The 18,940-nt window shown below is 39.9% G+C and overlaps 1 protein-coding gene across 6 annotated transcripts in view; it reads right to left on the minus strand.

Moving 5' to 3' along the window:
- RAP1A (RAP1A, member of RAS oncogene family) overlaps window positions 1-18,940 on the minus strand; it is a 103,763-nt gene that overhangs the window by 33,405 nt on the left and 51,418 nt on the right. For 3 of the 6 annotated variants that reach the window (XM_033198984.1, XM_033198983.1, XM_033198985.1), the window contains exons 2-3: window positions 5,617-5,647; window positions 1,039-1,107 (exon numbers count right to left, since the gene is read on the minus strand). In XM_033198984.1, coding sequence (XP_033054875.1) covers window positions 1,039-1,107; window positions 5,617-5,647 — 100 coding nt within the window. Of the gene's footprint in view, window positions 1-1,038; window positions 1,108-5,563; window positions 5,648-18,940 lie in introns of all 6 variants that reach the window. The other 3 variants (XM_033198986.1, XM_033198987.1, XM_033198988.1) reach the window with 1 other exon arrangement.

The following is an 18,940-nucleotide window of genomic DNA, read 5'->3' on the forward strand; positions in this document are numbered from 1 at the left end:
TTTTTTGTCAAGACCAAGTACCGGCCGGGCGCGGTGGCTCAAGCCTGTAATCCCAGCACTTTGGGAGGCCGAGACGGGCGGATCACGAGGTCAGGAGATCGAGACCATCCTGGCTAACACGGTGAAACCCTGTCTCTACTAAAAATACAAAAAAACTAGCCGGGCGAGGTGGCGGGCGCCTGTAGTCCCAGCTACTCGGGAGGCTGAGGCAGGAGAATGGCGTAAACCTGGGAGACGGAGCTTGCAGTGAGCTGAGATCCGGCCACTGCACTCCAGTCCGGGCGACAGAGCGAGACTCCGCCTCAAAAAAAAAAAAAAAAAGACCAAGTACCTAATTTTTTTCCCCTTTTAAATAGTCTTTATTTATTATAGCAGTTTTAGGTTCACAGCAAAACTGAGAGGAAGGTGCAAAGATTTCCCACATACTCCCTGCCACCACAAATGCATAGCCTCACCCCACTATCAACATCTTGCACCAGAGTGGTACATTTGTTACAACTGATGAATATATCGTTATCACCAAGAGTCCACAGTTTACATTAGGATTTTCTTTTGGCATTGTACATTCTGTGGGTTTTGATAAATGTATGGCATGTAACCTAATTACAGTATTACACAGACTCTAATTTGTTTGTAGTCTAAAGATGAAATACCTTTAAACTCATAAAACTAAACAAAAATAAAAATGTTTAGTCACTGGATAACTTCAAGCATAAAGGTGGTCTTAACTTTTGGTAACGAAAGAGTAAGTTGAAAACATACCTACTATTTATATGTAATTTTTTCATATGTGGCAATATTCCCCACCTGGAAAATGTTCACATTAAGGAACAAGTCACTAATTAGTAACAGAACATAGAGCTCTGAATATCGAAGTAGTATTCTGTAAGAAATATTCTGTCTTGATGAAACTTTTAAAAACATATGCACAACATTTGCATCATTTCTCAATACTATTTTCAAAAAGCAAATGTACAGATCAAATTTTAACATCATACGGAACTACTTGTAAACGTGTGTACAAGTTTCACATTTTACCTTTCTGTAGGAATCTTCTATTGTTGGGTCATATTTTTCAACAAAAATTCCCTGAACAAACTGAACTGTCTGGGGAAAAAAAATAAGAGAAATATTAAAAAATTAAAGGAAAAACTCCTTTGAATGTTACTTAACCTCACAAGTTATAATGATTAACTGAAATTACGTGAAAATTCTGGGTAAACACATAAATGTAAAGTATATCATTATCTTTCAATATAAAGATACAATCATAATTAAGAGTACATTTATTATGAAAGGAGGTAGTCATGTTAAAAGCTGTCATCAATACTGATGATAATACACTGTTAATTACATTGTTTTAAAATACAAGGATACAAATAACATGTCTGAACTAATTAAAAAATGAAAAATTATCAGTATTTAACTCCTACTGCCCCTTTGTATATCTATAGTAACTTCTATCCCATGCCCTCTGCCCTTAATGGAGTGACAAAGGTTCTAATTTCTTTTTTTAAACACAGGGTCTTTGCTATGTTGCCTGGGCTGGCCTTGAACTTCTGAACTCAAGAGACCCTCCCGCCTCAGTCTCCCAGGTAGCTGGGACCTCAAGCACCATCTGGCTTAAATTTTTTAAAGCCTTTCTAAATTGTGGTGGAAAAGAGAAAGGGAAATTTAAACTTACTGAATGTCTATTATGTTCCAGACATTAAGCTAGTCACTTTTAATTTATAACCACATTCAAATTTCACTTTCGTCCCAGAAATAGTTATTCTTCCTATTTGCCAGCTGAGATTCAAACATACATCTTCCTGATTCTAAAGCCTTACTTTTCCATTGGAAAATACTGCCCATTCGTCTTTTTCAGATATTACCTACTTTTATCTTAAAGGCATCTAAAAACACATACTAGAAAATACGTATTTATCATTCAGTAAGTGAAAAAAGTACAGAAGATGGTTTTAAGATATTGCCTAGATAACTTTAAAACAGGGTCTGGTACATTGTTGCCTAAAAAGCAAGGGTAAGAATGTGGACTAAGGTCATCTACACTTAAATTACTCAGAGGAATATTTGATATACTATTTTAGCTTGAGCTAAAGAGATTAACTCAAATATAATAAACAAACTTCTTTCTCCTACTAAGCTTCTATTATTCAAAGGCAACTCAAGATAAAATCACAACAAAAACTTTAATCATCACTTTTATCAAGGATTTAATCACCTCATCTTCTAAGTACGACACATAATTTAAACATAAAAAGCAGTCTACGCTGGATGCAGTGGCTCATGCTGTACTCCTAGCACTTTAGGAGTGCAAGGCAGGAGGATTGCTTGAGCTCAGGAATTTGAGATCAACCTGGGCAAGGTAGTGAGACTTTGTCTCTACAAAAAATTTAAAAATTAGCCAGGGGTGGTGGTATGCACCTGTAGTCCCAGCTACTTGGGTGGCTAAGGTGGGAGGATTCCTTGAGCCTAGGAGGTTGAGGTTGTAGTGAGCCATGATCATGCCACCGCACTCCAGGGGAAGATGCTGATTCAAAAAAAAAAAAAATACGTTGGGAGGCCGAGGTAGGCGGATCACGAGGTCAGGAGATTGAGACTATAGTGAAACCCTGTCTCCACTAAAAAATACAAAAGGCCGGGCGCGGTGGCTCAAGCCTGTAATCCCAGCACTTTGGGAGGCCAAGACGGGCAGATCAAGAGGTCAGGAGATCGAGACTATACTGGCTAACAGGGTGAAACCCCGTCTCTACTAAAAAATACAAAAAAAAAAAAAAACACTAGCTGGGCGAGGTGGCGGGCGCCTGTAGTCCCAGCTACCCGGGAGGCTGAGGCAGGAGAACGGCGTAAACCCGGGAGGCGGAGCTTGCAGTGAGCTGAGATCCGGCCACTGCACTCCAGCCTGGGAGACACAGTGAGACTCCGTCTCAAAAAAAAAAAAAAAAAAATTAGCTGGGCGCAGTGGTGAGCGCCTGCAGTCCCAGCTACTTGGGAGGCTGAGGCAGAAGAACGGCGTGAACCCGAGAGGCGGAGCCTGCAGTGAGCCGAGATCTCACCACTGCATTCCCGCCTGGGCGGAAAAAAAAAAAGGCAGTCTAATATGGCTTCCTAATATGCTTTAGGCTAGAGCAGAGGTTCTCAAACTATGGTCCAAGGCTGAGGCTCCCTAAGGCCAAACTATCTTCCTAACAAAATACTAAGATGTACTCTTCTTCTTCTCTCAGAAGTTTACAGTGGTATCTTCCAAAATAGAACATGTGCTATTCCAAGAGACTGGATACAGAAGCAGGCATAAGAGCCCATGTTATGCCTATAAGCCAGACATTAATAAGACTTGCACAAATGCAAAACAATCCAACACTTCTCATTTCTTTCTTACTAAAAGTAATGTTTTACTACTCCTCTGAATCTTATCCTCTGTCTTAATTTTCAGGGACATCTCATTCATTCATTCACATAGATTATAATTTTATTCCTCAGGTTTTTGTACTGGATCATCTCCTCTTTTCCTCTCCTGTATCCTCATTTTCCTCTCCAGTGGAGAGGAATTGCCCTAGCTTACAAATATGCTTTACTATCTCCAATTCTATAACAAAAACAAAAACCGCCCTTAACCCCAATATCTCTCCAGTTTCTGCCCCCATTCTCTGTCCCCTCTTATAATCAAGCTTCTTCAAATGTCTATATTCCATTTCCTCAGCTCTCATTTACTCTTCAACCCACCCCACTATGGTTATGGCAACATGACCTGACTAAAGCTGCTTTCTTTACCATGTCCAACTACCTCTATGCTCTCTGATCATCTCTTTCCTCTTTTTCACTTGACTTTTGAGCAATCAAGTAAAGACATCTTCTATGCTAGATCCTCCAATCCTACGCACTTTCTAAAGGTTGACAGGTACTCAGAGCTCAGTACTGGGCTCTGCTCTTCTCTCTCTAGTATCTCCCTAGAGCTCTTTCACTCCTATGGATTTTTTTCCAAAATTATTTCTGAAAAGGTAATTCATGGACATAGCAACAAACTCAAAAGGCATAAAAGGCTATGCACTGATAACTAAGCTTATCTACCACCCTTGTTCCCAGCTATCCAATCCCACTCCCAAGAAAGTAACTGATGTTATCCATAGCTTATTTAACCTTGCAGAGATACTCTATGATTTTACAGGTATCTGCCCTCAGCCTACATTTTTTAAAATATAAAACACAAATTATAGTCTACACTGTTTAGTACCTTTTTTCTCTCTAATAATACATCTTGGATATCATTACATATTGGTATATATAGAGCTATTGCATTCTTTCTAATGGCTGTATTCTACTCTGGAAATGTATTAAAATTTACTTAACTAGCCCCTTTAATGGAACACATTTAGGTTGTTTCCAGACTCTGGTCACTGTGAAGAATGTTGCAATGTTCCCTGACCACGCCATTTTGCACATGTGAACTTACATGTGGGCTACATTTTTAGAGATGGAATCTTTGAATTCAAAGTTATATGCCAATAAAAATGACAGATATTCTCAAACATTCTCGACAGAGGCACTAATTTACACACCTAACAGTAATGTAACTCTCATGAAATTAAATATCACCATATTGATGGCACCCAAAGTCATATCACCGGTCTCTCTCTCTTATTACTTCAACATGTCACAAACATAAAATTTGGCTTGACTCTTTGATTTGGACTCTCACTGCTCATTCTCCACTGTTTCCCTTCTTTTTTTAATCCATCCATAATACTAGTAGCTCAAACTAGAAACTTGGGAGCCATCCTTGACAGCTCCTTCTCTCCTAGTCCCCATTATCAATCTAGCACCAAGTTATGTCAGTTCTACCACTTACTCAATCCTCAAACATCTACTTCTCTCTTCTCCACTGCCATGGTCCTAATCCAAGCTTCCATAAACAATGACCTGGTATACTGCATTAACTCTCAATTTGTCTCCCACATCCACTCTGCCTTTCTTCTAAATTAATCTGTATTTTTCTTTCAGAGTATCTCTCTCACAAGTATAACCAAGTAGTTCTTTGTTTAATTGTGTATTTATTACATCTCCTCCACTACAATGCAAGCTCCATGAGAAACTATGACTGTTTTTGTTCACTCCTGTGACCCTAGAATCTGACATTGTAGAAGCTCAGTAACTATTTACTAAATAAAAACAGCATGAACACAAAACTGACCTTCATTCCATGTAAATCTAGGGTGGAAGCAGGCGAGGAATTATCCCACTAGAATCTGTAATAATCAGTTTCCCCCACTACAATGTAAATTCCTTAAAAATGAGAACGATCTTACTCCTCTCTGAATCATAAACACTGGTGCTTGACATGTAAGATAGTCAATAAATATTTGATAAATGTAAGAATAAATGAGCCAATGTTATAAAAGTATACATCTGTGGTTATTAAATGATTTCCTGTCCTTTGTGGGGCAGATACCAGATATATAATAATGCCACCTTTTCTCTTTGGCGTCTAGAAGTCTGAAAGCAAGGAAATATCAAAATTCTTCTTGTATTATACTAATCAGTTACAGTTAGGTGGCTAACTTACCAGAGCAGACTTCCCAACGCCTCCTGAACCAAGGACCACTAGCTTGTACTCACGCATGATGTGATCTGTTTAAATACTGACGATCTGAAAAACAAACAAATAAAAAAATCAAAGATTAAGAAACATACTAACAGCCTAATAATGTACAACTACTACATCAAATATAGGAGTTTGTTTTGTTTTTTCCTTGTAAGACTATCAAAGGGACAACAGAAGCTACATGGCAAAATCCATATAGATTTTAACATAAGTTTATAGGATTACTTTCAGACATTTTAATTCACTGAAGATCATCTTTGACTAGGCATCAATTATGTTCATATTACTTCTAAGAATCTTTGATTAGAAAACAAGATGATTAAATCCAACAGTTGATAATCTTATGACTACAATGATAAACCCAATTCTTTGCAAAGCTATCATTTAAACAACTTATGTACTTTTAAAAAATATTCACTCATGAGCTTTAATATAATGTACAGGCTATTTTACTTGCTTAAAATATTCTACAGTAATTCTACACTATTTTGTTCATTATTGTATTATAGCTGAACCATTTAAAATGTCATCTTGAAAATAATTAAAGATGTTAACAGGAGATCAGATGAAATTGCTAAACACTATAGGCAGTTATTAGCAATACACGACGTAAGGCCCAAATGGCCAGAGAAAATAAAAGGAACATAAATTTTATTTTTTACCTCCATGGTTATCTTAAAAGGTATAAAGACAGGAAATAATTTTCAATGGCCATGGCGGAATAACTAGAAACAGACTTTTCAACCCACAATAACAGCCAGAACAGTGAACAAAAAAATATAAAACTCTTTTTAGATACTAGATAAAAAGCAGTGTAGGACTGTGATTTCTGAGATGCAAAAGAAATGAAGTGAGACCTAACCTGCCCTGGCTTTCTGCCTAGAGGCACTTTTCAGGCTATGGTGAAGGGAGAAAAACCTCAAGCAGAGCTTAGAAGTGTGCCACAGAAGTGGAAGCTAAGCATATAAAATTCCAGAAATCTGCATAAGGATTCACTTGAGTCTGGCTTAAGCACTAAGCAGCACACAGACTAACTTCAAAAGGTAAGGCAAAGAATAGAGGTTTACAGGTGGAACAATTCCCAGAGTCATATGGTTCTGACTAGAAGTCTTCCTTGTTGAAAAACCAGGAATTCACAAGAAACCTCAGAAGACTCTTATCTTAGTAGTAGAGCTATATAAGCTCTAGAGTAAATGATATTCTAGATGCTTCCTAACAAAGCTTAAAACAAGGCTCAAAAGGATGGAGTTGGTCCATGTGTAACTCAACCACTTATCTAAACAAAGTCCAAAATTCTTTAAAAGAAGCAGAAAAAAAAATTCCACCACTCAATCATATAAAATTAACAATGTCCAGCATCCAATAAAAATTTAATAGAAATGTGAAGAAAGAAAATGTGACCTGAAACCAGAGTGAAATAAGTCAGCTGAAACCATCCCAGAAACAAGATGATGAAATTAGCCAATGAGGACTCTAAAACTATTATAAATATGCTCAAAAATTTAAAGAAAAAAAATGAGGAAGAAAATGGTACACATAATAAGAACCAAAAAGAACTTAAGAGTATTCAGGCTGGGCACAGTGGCTCATGCCTGTAATCCCAGCACTTTGGGAGGCCAAGGTGGGTGGATCACGAGGTCAGGAGATCAAGACCATCCTGGCTAACACAGTGAAACCCCGTCTCTACTAAAAATACAAAATATTAGCCAGGCGTGGTGGCGGGCATCTGCAGTCCCAGCTACTCAGGAGGCTGAGGCAGGAGAATGGCATGAACCCGGGAGGTGGAGCTTGCAGTGAGCCAAGATCGTGCCACTCCACTCCAGCCTGGGTGACAGAGCGAGACTCCATCTCAAAAAAAAAAGAACTTACAGTATTCAAAAACAGTATGTGAAATAAGAATATCACTGGAGGGTATTAACAATATATTAAATACCACCGAAGGAAAGTTCAGGGGATCTGAAGACACAGTAATAGAAAATACCCAAATTCAAATGTAGCTAAAATGTGATGAGAATAAGGGGAAAGAAGAGAAGGGGAAAGGGAGACAGGAGAGAGGGAACAAAGAATCAAGGGTAGAAGGACTAGGGGTGTAATAAGAAAGGAAAGAAAAAGACTAGAACTACAGGACAATATCAAATCATCAAGCAGTATAACATATATGTAACTGGAATGGCGAGCAGTGGTAGCATTTGAAGAAATAATGACATTTTCAAAATTTGATAAAACTGATACATCTGGCCAGGTACGGTGGCTTATGCCTGTAATCCCAGCACTTTCGGAGGCCAAGATAGGCAGATCACTTGAGGCCAGGAGTTAGAGACCAGCCTGGATAATATGGTGAAACTTCATCTCTACCAAAAATACAAAAAATTAGCTGAGTGTGGTAGCATGTGCCTGTGGTCCCAGCTACTTGGGAGGCTGAGGTAGGAGGACTCCTTGAACTCGGAAGGCAGAGGTTGCAGTGAGCTGCAATTGTCCCACAGCACTCCAGCCTGAGTGACAGAGTGAAACCCTGTCTCAAAAAAAAAAAAAAAAAAAGACACACCTACACATCCAAGTAACTCAATGAGCCCGCCTCCTGAAGGAGTATAAACACAAAGAAAACCACAACGACGCAGAATAATCAAATTCCCGAAAAGCTGTCAAAAACAGAAAATCTTACAAAAAGCCAGAAGAAAAAAATTTACATAGAAACAAAGTTAAAATATACAGACTTCAGCCAGGCACAATGGCTCACGCCTGTAATCCCAGCACTTTGGGAGCCGAGGTGGGTGGACTGCCTAAGCTCAGGAGTTTGCGAACAGCCTGGGCAACATGGTGAAACCCCGTCTCTACCAAAATACAAAAAATTAGTTGGGTGTGGTGGCATGAGCCTGTAGTCCCAGCTACTCAGGAGGCGGAGGCAGGAGAACCGCTTGAACCCAGGAGGCAGTGGTTACAGTGAGCCGAGAGATTGAGCCACAGCACTGTAGCCTGGGCAACAGAGTGAGACTCCATCTCAAAAAAAAAAAAAAATACACACACACACACACACACACACAGACTTCTTGTGAAGCTATGCAAGACAAGAAAATGGAACATTTATAAAACAAAGAAAAAAATCGGTCAACCTAGAATGATAAATACAATGAATATATGTTGAAGAAATGGAAGTAAAAGATTTTTCTCAGACTTTATCCTCCTGGTGGGGGCGGGAAAAAAAAAAGCTGGAGGCAAAAAGTTCACCAGCATACATTTAAATCATGAATTTTTTTTTTTTTTTTTTTGAGACAGGGTCTCACTCTGTTGTTGCCCAGCTTGGAGTACAAGGAGTACAGTGGTGCGATTGTAGCTCACTGCAGCCTCAAATTTCTAGGCTCAGGCAATCTTCCCACCTTAGCCTCCTGAGCAGCTGGCACTACAGGAGTGCACCACCACACCTGGCTAACGTTTCTAACTTTTTTTGTAGACATAGGGTCTCACTATGTTACCTAGGCTGGTCTCAAACCCCTGGGCTCAAAGGCTCCTCCCACCTTGGCCTCCCAAAGTGCTGGGATTACAGGTATGAGCCAGCACACCCAGCCACAAGAGTAATTTCACCACTTAGAGCAAAAATGATAACAATCACTGGGTTTACATGTAGAAGTAAAATATATTACAATAGTAGAAGAGAGAGAAATAGAATACTGAAGGTTCTTAGATTGTATCTGAAGTAATACAGCACGTTTTGAAATTGTCATATGTTAAAGAAGTATATTGTAAGTCCCTGAGCAACCACTAAAAATAAACAAACAAAATTCAACTCAGGCCGGGCGTGGTGGCTCACGCCTATAATCCCAGCACTTTGGGAGGCTGAGATGGGTGGCTCACCTGAGGTCAGGAGTCCGAGACCAGCCTGGCCAACATGGCAAAACCCCATCTCTACTAAAAATATAAAAAGTAGCCGGGCATGGTGGTAGGTGCCTGTAATCCCAGCTATGTGGGAGGCTGAGGCAGGAGAACTGCTTGAACCCGGGAGGTGGAGGTTGCAGTGAGCTGAGATTATGCCACTGCACTCCAGTCTGGGCAACAGAGCGAGATTCCATGTCAAAAAAAAAAATTTTTTTTTTCAACTCAATCAAAAAGAATGTATGAAAAATGCAAACAAATAAGCAAAAAATAGCGAAGAAAAAATTGGGACAAATACAAAAGGCAAGATGGCAGAATTGAAAGGAAATCACATCATTACATTAAATGCAAATTGTCTAAACATTCCAATTCAAAGGCAATATAAAAAAGTAAGACCTAACTATATGTTGCTTCAAGAAACAATCTTTAAATGCGGATACAGGAAAAAACATCTATTGATAACAAAGTCACAATTGCTGCTAATATTACTGCTGTGTTTTGTTGCCTGCATTCAAAATAGAAAGAAATACTAAATTTCATTCAGAGATTAGTGGAAAAAAAAAAAAAAGATACATAGATATACAAATATTTTTTCTATGAGAGTATTGGGAACCCTGGATTAAGAATCCCTACCTACTCTAAACAGTTACCAGTTTAGGCTACTTTAGTCCAGTTCTCAAACTTTTTGGTTTCAAGTCTTCTTTATAAACTCTAACTTTTATTTTTTTCTTGAGACAGGGTCTCACTCTTTGCTCAGGCTGGAATGCAGTGGCACAATCACAACTCACTGCAGTCTTCACTTCCCTTGCTCAAGTAAGTGATCCTTCCGCCTCAGCCTCCTGAGTAGCTGGGACTACAGACATGCACCATCACAACTGGGTAATTTTCTTTTTTTTCTCTCTCTCTCTTTGCAGGGACGGGATCTCACTATGTTGCGCAGGCTAGTCTCAAACGATTCAGATTCCCAAAAGTGAGAATCACTTGTGCCCAGGAGTTTGAGACTAGCCTGGGCAACATAATCGAAGAGGCCATCAAGTAAGGCTCAAGACGCTTCGGCCTCCCAAAGTGCTGAAATTATAGGTGTGAACCACCATGCCCAGCCAACACTTTTACATTCTTTTTTTTTTCCAACAATATCAATAATCACTTTATTTTGTTATACTTTAAATTCTGGAATACATGTGCAGAAAGTGCAGGTTTGTTACATAGGTATACATGTGCCATGGTGGTTTGCTGCACCCATCAACCCGTCATCTACATTAGATATTTCTCCTAATGCCATCCCTCCCCTTGCCCCCCACCCCCCGATAGGTCCTGGCGTGTGACCTTCCCATCCCTGTGTCCATGTGCTCTCACTGTTCAAATCCCACTTATGAGTGAGAACATGCAGTGTCTGGTTTTCTGTTCCTGTGTTAGTTTGCTGAGAATGATGGTTTCCAGCTTCATCCATTGCCCTGTAAAGAACATGAACCCATTCTTTTTCATGGCTGCATAGTATTCCATGGTGTATATATGCCACATTTTCTTTTCCAGTCTATCATTGATGGGCATTTGGGGTTGGTTCCAAGTCTTTTCTATTGTGAATAGTGCTGCAATAAACATATGGGTGCGTGTGTCCTAATAGTAGAATGATTTATAATCCTTTGGGCATATACCCAGTAATGGGATTGCTGGGTTAAATGGTATTTCTGGTTCTAGATCCTTGAGGAATCACCACACTGTCTTCCACAATGTTTGAACTAATTTACACTCCTACCAACAATGTAAAAGTGTTCCTATTTCTCCACATCCTCTCCAACATCTGTTGTTTCCTGACTTTTTAATGATCACTATTCTAACTGGCGTGAGATGGTATTTCATTGTGGTTTTGACTTGCATTTCTCTAACGACCAGTGATGATGAGCTTTTTTTCATGTTTGCTGGCTGCATAAATATCTTAAGAAGCGTCTGTTCATATCCTTTGCCCACTTTTTGATGAGGCTGGTTTTTTTTCTTGTAAATTTGTTTAAGTTCCTTGTAGATTCCGGATATTAGCCCTTTGTCAGATGGATGGGTTGCAAAAATTTTCTCCCATTCTGTAGGTTACCTGTTCACTTTGCTGATAGTTTCTTTTGCTGTGCAGAAGCTCTCTGGTTTCATTAGATCCCATTTATGGGATTTTGGCTTTTGTTGCCATTGCTTTTGGTGTTTTAGTCATGAAGACTGCCCATGCCTATGTCCTGAATAGTATTGCCTAGGTTTTCTTCTCGGGTTTTTATGGTTGTAAGTCTCACGTTTAAGTCTTTAATCCATCTTAAATTTTGCATAAGGTGTAAGAAAGGAGTCCAGTTTCAGTTTTCTGCATATGACTAGCCAGTTTTCCCAACATCATTTATTAAATAAGGAATCCTTTCTCCATTGTTTGTTTTTGTCAGGTTTGTCAAAGATCAGATGGTTGTAGATATGTGGTGTTATTTCTGAGGCCTCTGTTCTGTTCCATTGCTCTATATATCTGTTTTGGTACCAGTACCATGCTGTTTTGGTAGCTGTAGCCCTGTAGTATAGTTTGAAGTCAGTGTGATACCTCCAGCTTTGTTCTTTTTGCTTAGCACTGTCTTGGCTATATGGACTGTTTTTTGGTTCCGTATGAAATTTGAAGCAGTTTTTTTCTAATTCTGTGAAGAAACTCAATGGTAGCTCGATGGGGATAGCGTTGAATCTATAAATTACTTTGGGATATTGATTCTTCCTATCCATGAGCATGGAATGTCTTTCCATTTGTTTGTGTCCTCTCTTATTTCCTTGTGCAGTGGTTCGTAGTTCTCCTTGGAAAGGTCCTTCACATCCCTTCTAAGTTCTATTCCTAGGTATTTTATTCTCTTGGTAGTAACTGTGAATGGGAGTTCACTCATGATTTTGCTGTTTGTCTATTATTGGCGTATAGAAATACTTGTGATTTTTGCACATTGATTCTGTATCCTGAGACTTTGCTGAAGTTGCTTATCAGCTTAAGGAGTTTTTGGGCTGAGACAATGGAGTTTTCTAAATATACAATCATCTCGTCTGCAGAGACAATTTGACTTCCTCTCTTCCTATCTGAATACCCTTTCTTTCTTTCTCTTGCCTGACTGCCCTGGCCAGAACTTCCAATACTATGTTGAACAGGAGTGGTGAGAGGGCATCCTTGTTTTGTGCCAGTTTTCAAAGGGAATGCTTCCAGTTTTTGCCCATTCAGTATGATATTGGCTGTGGGTGTGTCATAAATAGCTCTTATTATTTTGGGATATGTTCCATCAATACTTAGTTTATTGAGTGTTTTTAGCATGAAGGGGTGGATTTTATCAAAGGCCTTTTCTGCATCTATTAAGATAATCATGTATTTTTTGTCATTGGTTCTGTTTATATGATGGATTACATTTACTGATTTGCATATGTTGAACCAGCCTTGCATCCCAGGGATAAAGCTGACTTGATTGTGGTGAATAAGGTTTTTGATATGCTGCTGGATTTGGTTTGCCAGTATTTTACTGAGGATTTTCGCATCAATGTTTGTCAGGGATATTGGCCTGAAATTTTCTTTTTTTGTTGTGTCTCTGCCAGGCTTTGGTATCAGGATGATGCTGGCCTCATAAAATGAGTTAGAGAGGAGCTGCTCTTTTTCTGTTGTTTGGAATAGTTTCAGAAGGAAGGGTACCAGCTCCTCTTTGTACCTCTGGTGGAATTCGGCTGTAAATCCACCTGGTCCTGGACTTTTTTTGGTTGGTAAGCTATTAATTACTGCCTCAATTTCAGAACTTGTTATTGGTCTATTCAGGGATTTGACTTCTTCCTGGTTTAGTCTTGGGAGGGTGTATGTGTCCAGGAATTTATCCATTTCTTCTAGATTTTCTAGTTTATTTGCATAGAGGTGTTTATATTCTTGGTGGTAGTTTGTACTACTGTGGGATCAGTGGTGATATCCCCTTTATCACTTTCTGTTGTGTCTATTTGATTCTTCTCTCTTTCCTTCTTTATTAGTCTGGCTAGTAGTCTATTTTGTTAATCTTCAAAAAACCAGCTCCTGGATTCACTGATTTTTTGAAGGGTTTTTTGTGTCTCTATCGCCTTCAGTTCTGCTCTGATCTTAGTTATTTCTTGTTTTCTGCTAGCTTTTGAATTTGTTTGCTCTTGCTTCTCTAGTTCTTTTAATTGTGATGTTAGGGTGTTGATATTAGACCTTTTCTGCTTTCTCCTGCAGGCATGTAGTGCTATAAATTTCCCTCTAAACACTGCTTTAGCTGTGTCTCTGACCCAGAGATTCTGGTACGTTGTGCCTTTGTTCTCACTGATTTTAAAGAACTTATTTATTTCTGCCTTGATTTTGCTATTTACCCAGTAGTCATTCAGGAGTAGGTTGTTCAGTTTCCATGTAGTTGTGCAGTTTTGAGTGAGTTTCTTAATCCTGAGTTCTAATTTGATTGCACTGTGGTCTGAGAGACTGTTATGATTTCCATTCCTTTACATTTGCTGAGGAGTGTTTTGCTTCCAAGTATGTGGTCAATTTTAGAATAAGTGCTATGTGGTGCTGAGAAGATGTTAACATACATTCTGTTGATTTGGGGTGGAGGGTTCTGTAGATATCTATTAGGTCTGCTTGGTCCAGAGCTGGGTTCAAGTTCAGAATATCCTTGTTAGTTTTCTGTCTCATTGATCTAATATTGACAGTGGGGTGTTAAAGTCTCCCACTATTATTGTGTGGGAGTCTAAGTCTCTTTGTAGGTCTCTAAGAACTTGCTTTATGAATCTGGGTGCTCCTGTATTGGGTCCATATATATATTTAGGATAGTTAGCTCTTCTTGTTGCATAGATCCCTTTACCATTATGTAATGCCATTGTCATTTTTTTTTTTAATCTTTGTTGGTTTAAAGTATGTTTTATCAGAGACTAGGATTGCAACGCCAGTTTTTTTTTGTTCTTTTTTTTTTTTTTTTTCCTCGCTTTCCATTTGCTTGGTAAATATTCCTCCATCCCTTTATTTTGGGACTATGTGTGTCTTTGCACGTGAGATGGGTCTCCTGAATACAGCACACTGATGGGTCTTGACTCTTTATCCAATTTGCCAGTTTGTGTTTTTTTAACTGGGGCATTTAGCCCATTTACATTTAAGGTTAATATTGTTACGTGTGAATTTGATCTGGTTATTTTGCACATTAGTTGATGCAGTTTCTTCATGGTGTCATTGGTCTTTATATTTTGGTATGGTTTTTGCAGTGGCTGGTACCAGTTTTTGCTTTCCATATTTAATGCTTCCTTCAGGACCTCTTGTAAGGCAGGCCTGGTGGTGACAAAATCCCTCAGCATTTGCTTGTCTGTAAAGGATTTTATTTCTCCTTCACTTATGAAGCTTAGTTTGGCTGGATATGAAATTCTGGGTTGAAAATTCTTTTTTAAGAATGCTGACACAAGGTCAGGAGATCGAGACCACGGTGAAACCCTGTCTCTACTAAAAATACAAAAAATTAGCTGGGCGCGGTGGCGGGCGCCTGTAGTCCCAGCTACTCGGCAGGCTGAGGCAGGAGAATGGCATGAACCTGGGAGGCGCAGCTTGCAGTGAACCAAGATTGTGCCACTGCACTCCAGCCAGGGGGACAGAGCCAGACTCCATCTCAAAAAAAAAAAAAAGAATGCTGAATATAGGCCTCCACTCTCTTCTGGTTTGTAGGGTTTCTGCTGAGAGATCTGCTGTTATTCTGATGGGCTTCCCTTTGTGGGTAACCTGATCTTTCTCTCTGGCTGCCCTTAACGTTTTTTCCTTGGTTTCAACCTTGTTGAATCTGACGATTACGTGTCTTAGGGTTGCTCTTCTCGAAGAGTATCTTTGTGGCATTCTCTATATTTCCTGAATTTGAATATTGGCCTGCCTTGCTAGGTTGGGGAAGTTCTCCTGGATAATATCCTGAAGAGTGTTTTCCAACTTGGTTCCATTCTTCCCGTCACTTTCAGGTACACCAATCAATTGTTGGTTTGGCCTTTTCACATAGTCTCATATTTCTTGGAGGCTTTGTACGTTCCCTTTCATTCTATTTTCTCTAATCTTGTCTTCAGGCTTTATTTCATTACGTTGATCTTCAATCTCTGACATCCTTTCTTCCACTTGATCGATTCAGCTATTGATATTTGTGTATGCTATACGAAGTTCTTGTGCTGTGTTTTTCAACTCCATCAGGTCATTTATGTTCTTCTCTAAACTGATTATTCTGTAACCTTTTATCAAGGTTCTTAGCTTCCCTGCATTGGGTTAGAACATGCACTTTAGCTCGGAAGAGTTTGTTATTACCCACCTTCTGAGACCTACTTCCATGAATTCATCAAACTCATTCTCCATCCAATTTTGTTCCCTTGCTGGGGAGCAGTTGTGATCCTTTGGAGGAGAAGAGGCATGCTGGTTTTTGGAATTTTCAGCATTTTTCTTCCCCCGAGACGAAGTTTCACTCTGTCACCCAGGCTGGAGTGCAATGGTACAATCACGGCTCACTGCAACCTCCACCTCCCCGGATTTCACCAATCAGTGCTCTGTGTCTAGCTAACGGATTATAAATGCACCAATCAGCACTCTAGTAAACACGCACCAACCAGCGCTCTGTGTCTAAAGGATTGTAAAGGCACCAATCAGCACTCTGTAAAATGGACCAATCAGAAGGACATGAGTGGGGACAAATAAAGGAATAAAAGCTGGCCACCCCCGCCAGCAGTTGCAACCTGCTTGGGTCCCCTTCCACGCTGTGGAAGCTTTGTTCTTTCGCTCTTCACAATAAATCTTGCTGCTGCTCACTCTTTGGGTCTGTGTCATCTTTAAGAGCTGTTAACACTCGCTGCGAAGGTCCGTGGCTTCATTCTTGAAGTCAGCGAGACCAAGAACCCACCGGAAGGAACCAATCCTGGACACACTGGGAGGTTTCTCTGGTCAGGAGGCACGGTTATCAGGGATCCACTTAAGGAGGCAGTCTGTCCCTCAGCCGAGCTTGAGTGCTGCGCTGGGAGATCTGCTGCTCTCTTCAGAGCTGGCAGGCAGGAACGTTTAAGTCTGCTGAAGCTGTGCCATTTTAGTCTGCTAAAGCTGTGCCCACAGCTGCCAATTCCCCCAGGTGCTCTGTACTAGGGAGATGGGGGTTTTATCTATAAAGCCACTGACTGGGGCTGCTACCTTTCTTTCAGATGCCCTGCCCAGACAGGAATAATCTAGAGAGGCAGTCTGGCTACAGTGGCTTTGTCATGCTGCAGTCTGACCTTCTGGGAGGTTTTGTTTATACCGTGAGGGGAAAACCGCTTATTGAAGCCTCAGTAATGGCAGACACCCCACCTCCCACCAAGCTGGAGTGTCCCAGGTCAACTTCAGACTGCTGTGCAGAGAATTTCCAGCCAGTGGATCTTAGCTTGTTGGACTCCATGGGGTTGGGACCCGCTGAACAAAACCACTTGGCTCCCTGGCTTCAAGTCCCTTTCCAGGGGAGTGAACAGTTCTGTCTTACTGGGGTTTCAGGTGCCACTGGGGTACAAAAAAAAAAGAAAGAAAAAGAAAAATCTCCTACAGCTAGCTCAGTGTCTGCTCAAATGGCCACCTAGTTTTGTGCTTAAAACCCAGGACCCTGGTGGTGTAGGGACCGAAGGGAATCTCCTGGTCTGCAGGTTGCAAAAACTGTAGGAAAAGCATAGTATCTGTGCTGAATAGCACCATCCCTCACAGCACAGTCACTCACGGCTTCCCGTGGCTAGGGGAGGGAGTTCGCTGACCCCTTGCACTTCCTGGGTAAGGTAACGCCCCACCCTGCTTCTGCTTGCCCTCCATGGGCTGCACTCCCTGTCTAACCAGTCCCAATGAGATGAACTGGTATCTCAGTTGGAAATGCAGAAATCACCTGCCTTCTGCATTGGTCTCGCTGGGAGCTGCAGACAGGAGCTGTTCCTATTTGGCCATTTTGCCCGGAACCCCCAACTTCTACATTCTTAAGAGCTTTCATTTATATGGGTTCTCAGGAAAAGATGTTGGATTTTTTTTCCCAAAATGTTCTTACTGCACCTACTGATGCTATACGGTTTTTTCTTTTTATTGTATCAATATGTATACTCTTACCACTTCTGTTGACATTGTACTACGCTAGGTATAGTAACTATGCAAAAGGAAGAAGTAAAACTGTTTTTATGCACAGCTGACAATCCTGTATGCAGGAAATCTTAAGGAATATACAAAAATGCTATCAGACTAACAAGTTAATTTAGTGAAGCTGCAGGATAAAATGTTGATACAAACAAAACAAAACGTGAACAGTCATGTGCTGCATAATGACATTTCAGTCAACAGATGCTATTACATACAGGTGGTGGTCTTATAGATTATAATAACATATTTTCACTGTACCTTTTCTATGTTTAGACACACAAATACTTATCATTGTGTTACAACTGCCTACAGTATTCTGTACAGTAATATGATGTACAGGTTTGTAGCCTACAAGCAGTAGGCTATACAACACAGCCTAGGTATGTGGTATGCTATATTATACATCCAGATTTGTGTAAGTACACTCTACGGTGTTCACACAATTATTAAATTGACTAACAAGGCATTTCTCCCCATTATGAAGCAACATGTGACTGTATTTCTACACACTGGCAAAGAACTGAAAATTGAAATTAAAAAAAAAAAATGCCATTTACAAAAACATCCAGTAAGAAACTACTTAGAGATACATTTAGCAAAATATCTGCAAGACTTATATACCAAAACTACAAAACATGGCTGAAATTAAAGACTTAATAGAGAACTATGCCATATATTAAGATCTGCCCATATTATTATTAAGATGTCATTCTCTTCATGTTGATCTGCAGATTCAACGCAAACTCAATCAGCAGTTTTTGTAGAAACTGACAAGATAACTTTAAAACTTATATGAAAATGCAAATAATTCAGAAACGCTAACATGGTTTTAAAAAAGGACAAAGTCTTATATTATCTGATTTCTAGACTTACTATATAACTGTAGTAATACATATTGTGTGATATCAGCATAACGACAAACATACCAATCAGTGAAACCAAATTAAGTCCAGAAGTAGAAACACACCTACATGTTAATTCATTTTTAATAAAGGTATACTGTGACACCCCATCCTGCAAGACGGCTCTCAATCAATGATTCTGGCCTCCTGGTACTCATACCTTGTATCGCTCCCTCTCACTATACATACCCTTGAATAAGTTCCCTCCCATGCTGAATCAAGATTGGCCATGTGACCAATACAATATGGCAGAAGTGAAAATATGTGACTTGCAAGTCTAGATCCTAAAAGGCATTGCAGGTTGTGATGTGGTCTCTTGGATCACTTGCTCTGAGAGAAGCCAGTCACCATGTCGGGTGAACACCAGTCCTTCAGAGAGGCACACCTGAAGAGGAGCTGAGGACTCCTACCAAGAGTCAGCACCAACTTGCCAATTACGTTAGTGAGCCACCT

This window comes from Trachypithecus francoisi, unplaced genomic scaffold (assembly GCF_009764315.1).
Source record: "Trachypithecus francoisi isolate TF-2019V2 unplaced genomic scaffold, Tfra_2.0 Lachesis_group5, whole genome shotgun sequence".
In the NCBI taxonomy this organism is placed as follows: Eukaryota; Metazoa; Chordata; class Mammalia; order Primates; family Cercopithecidae; genus Trachypithecus; species Trachypithecus francoisi.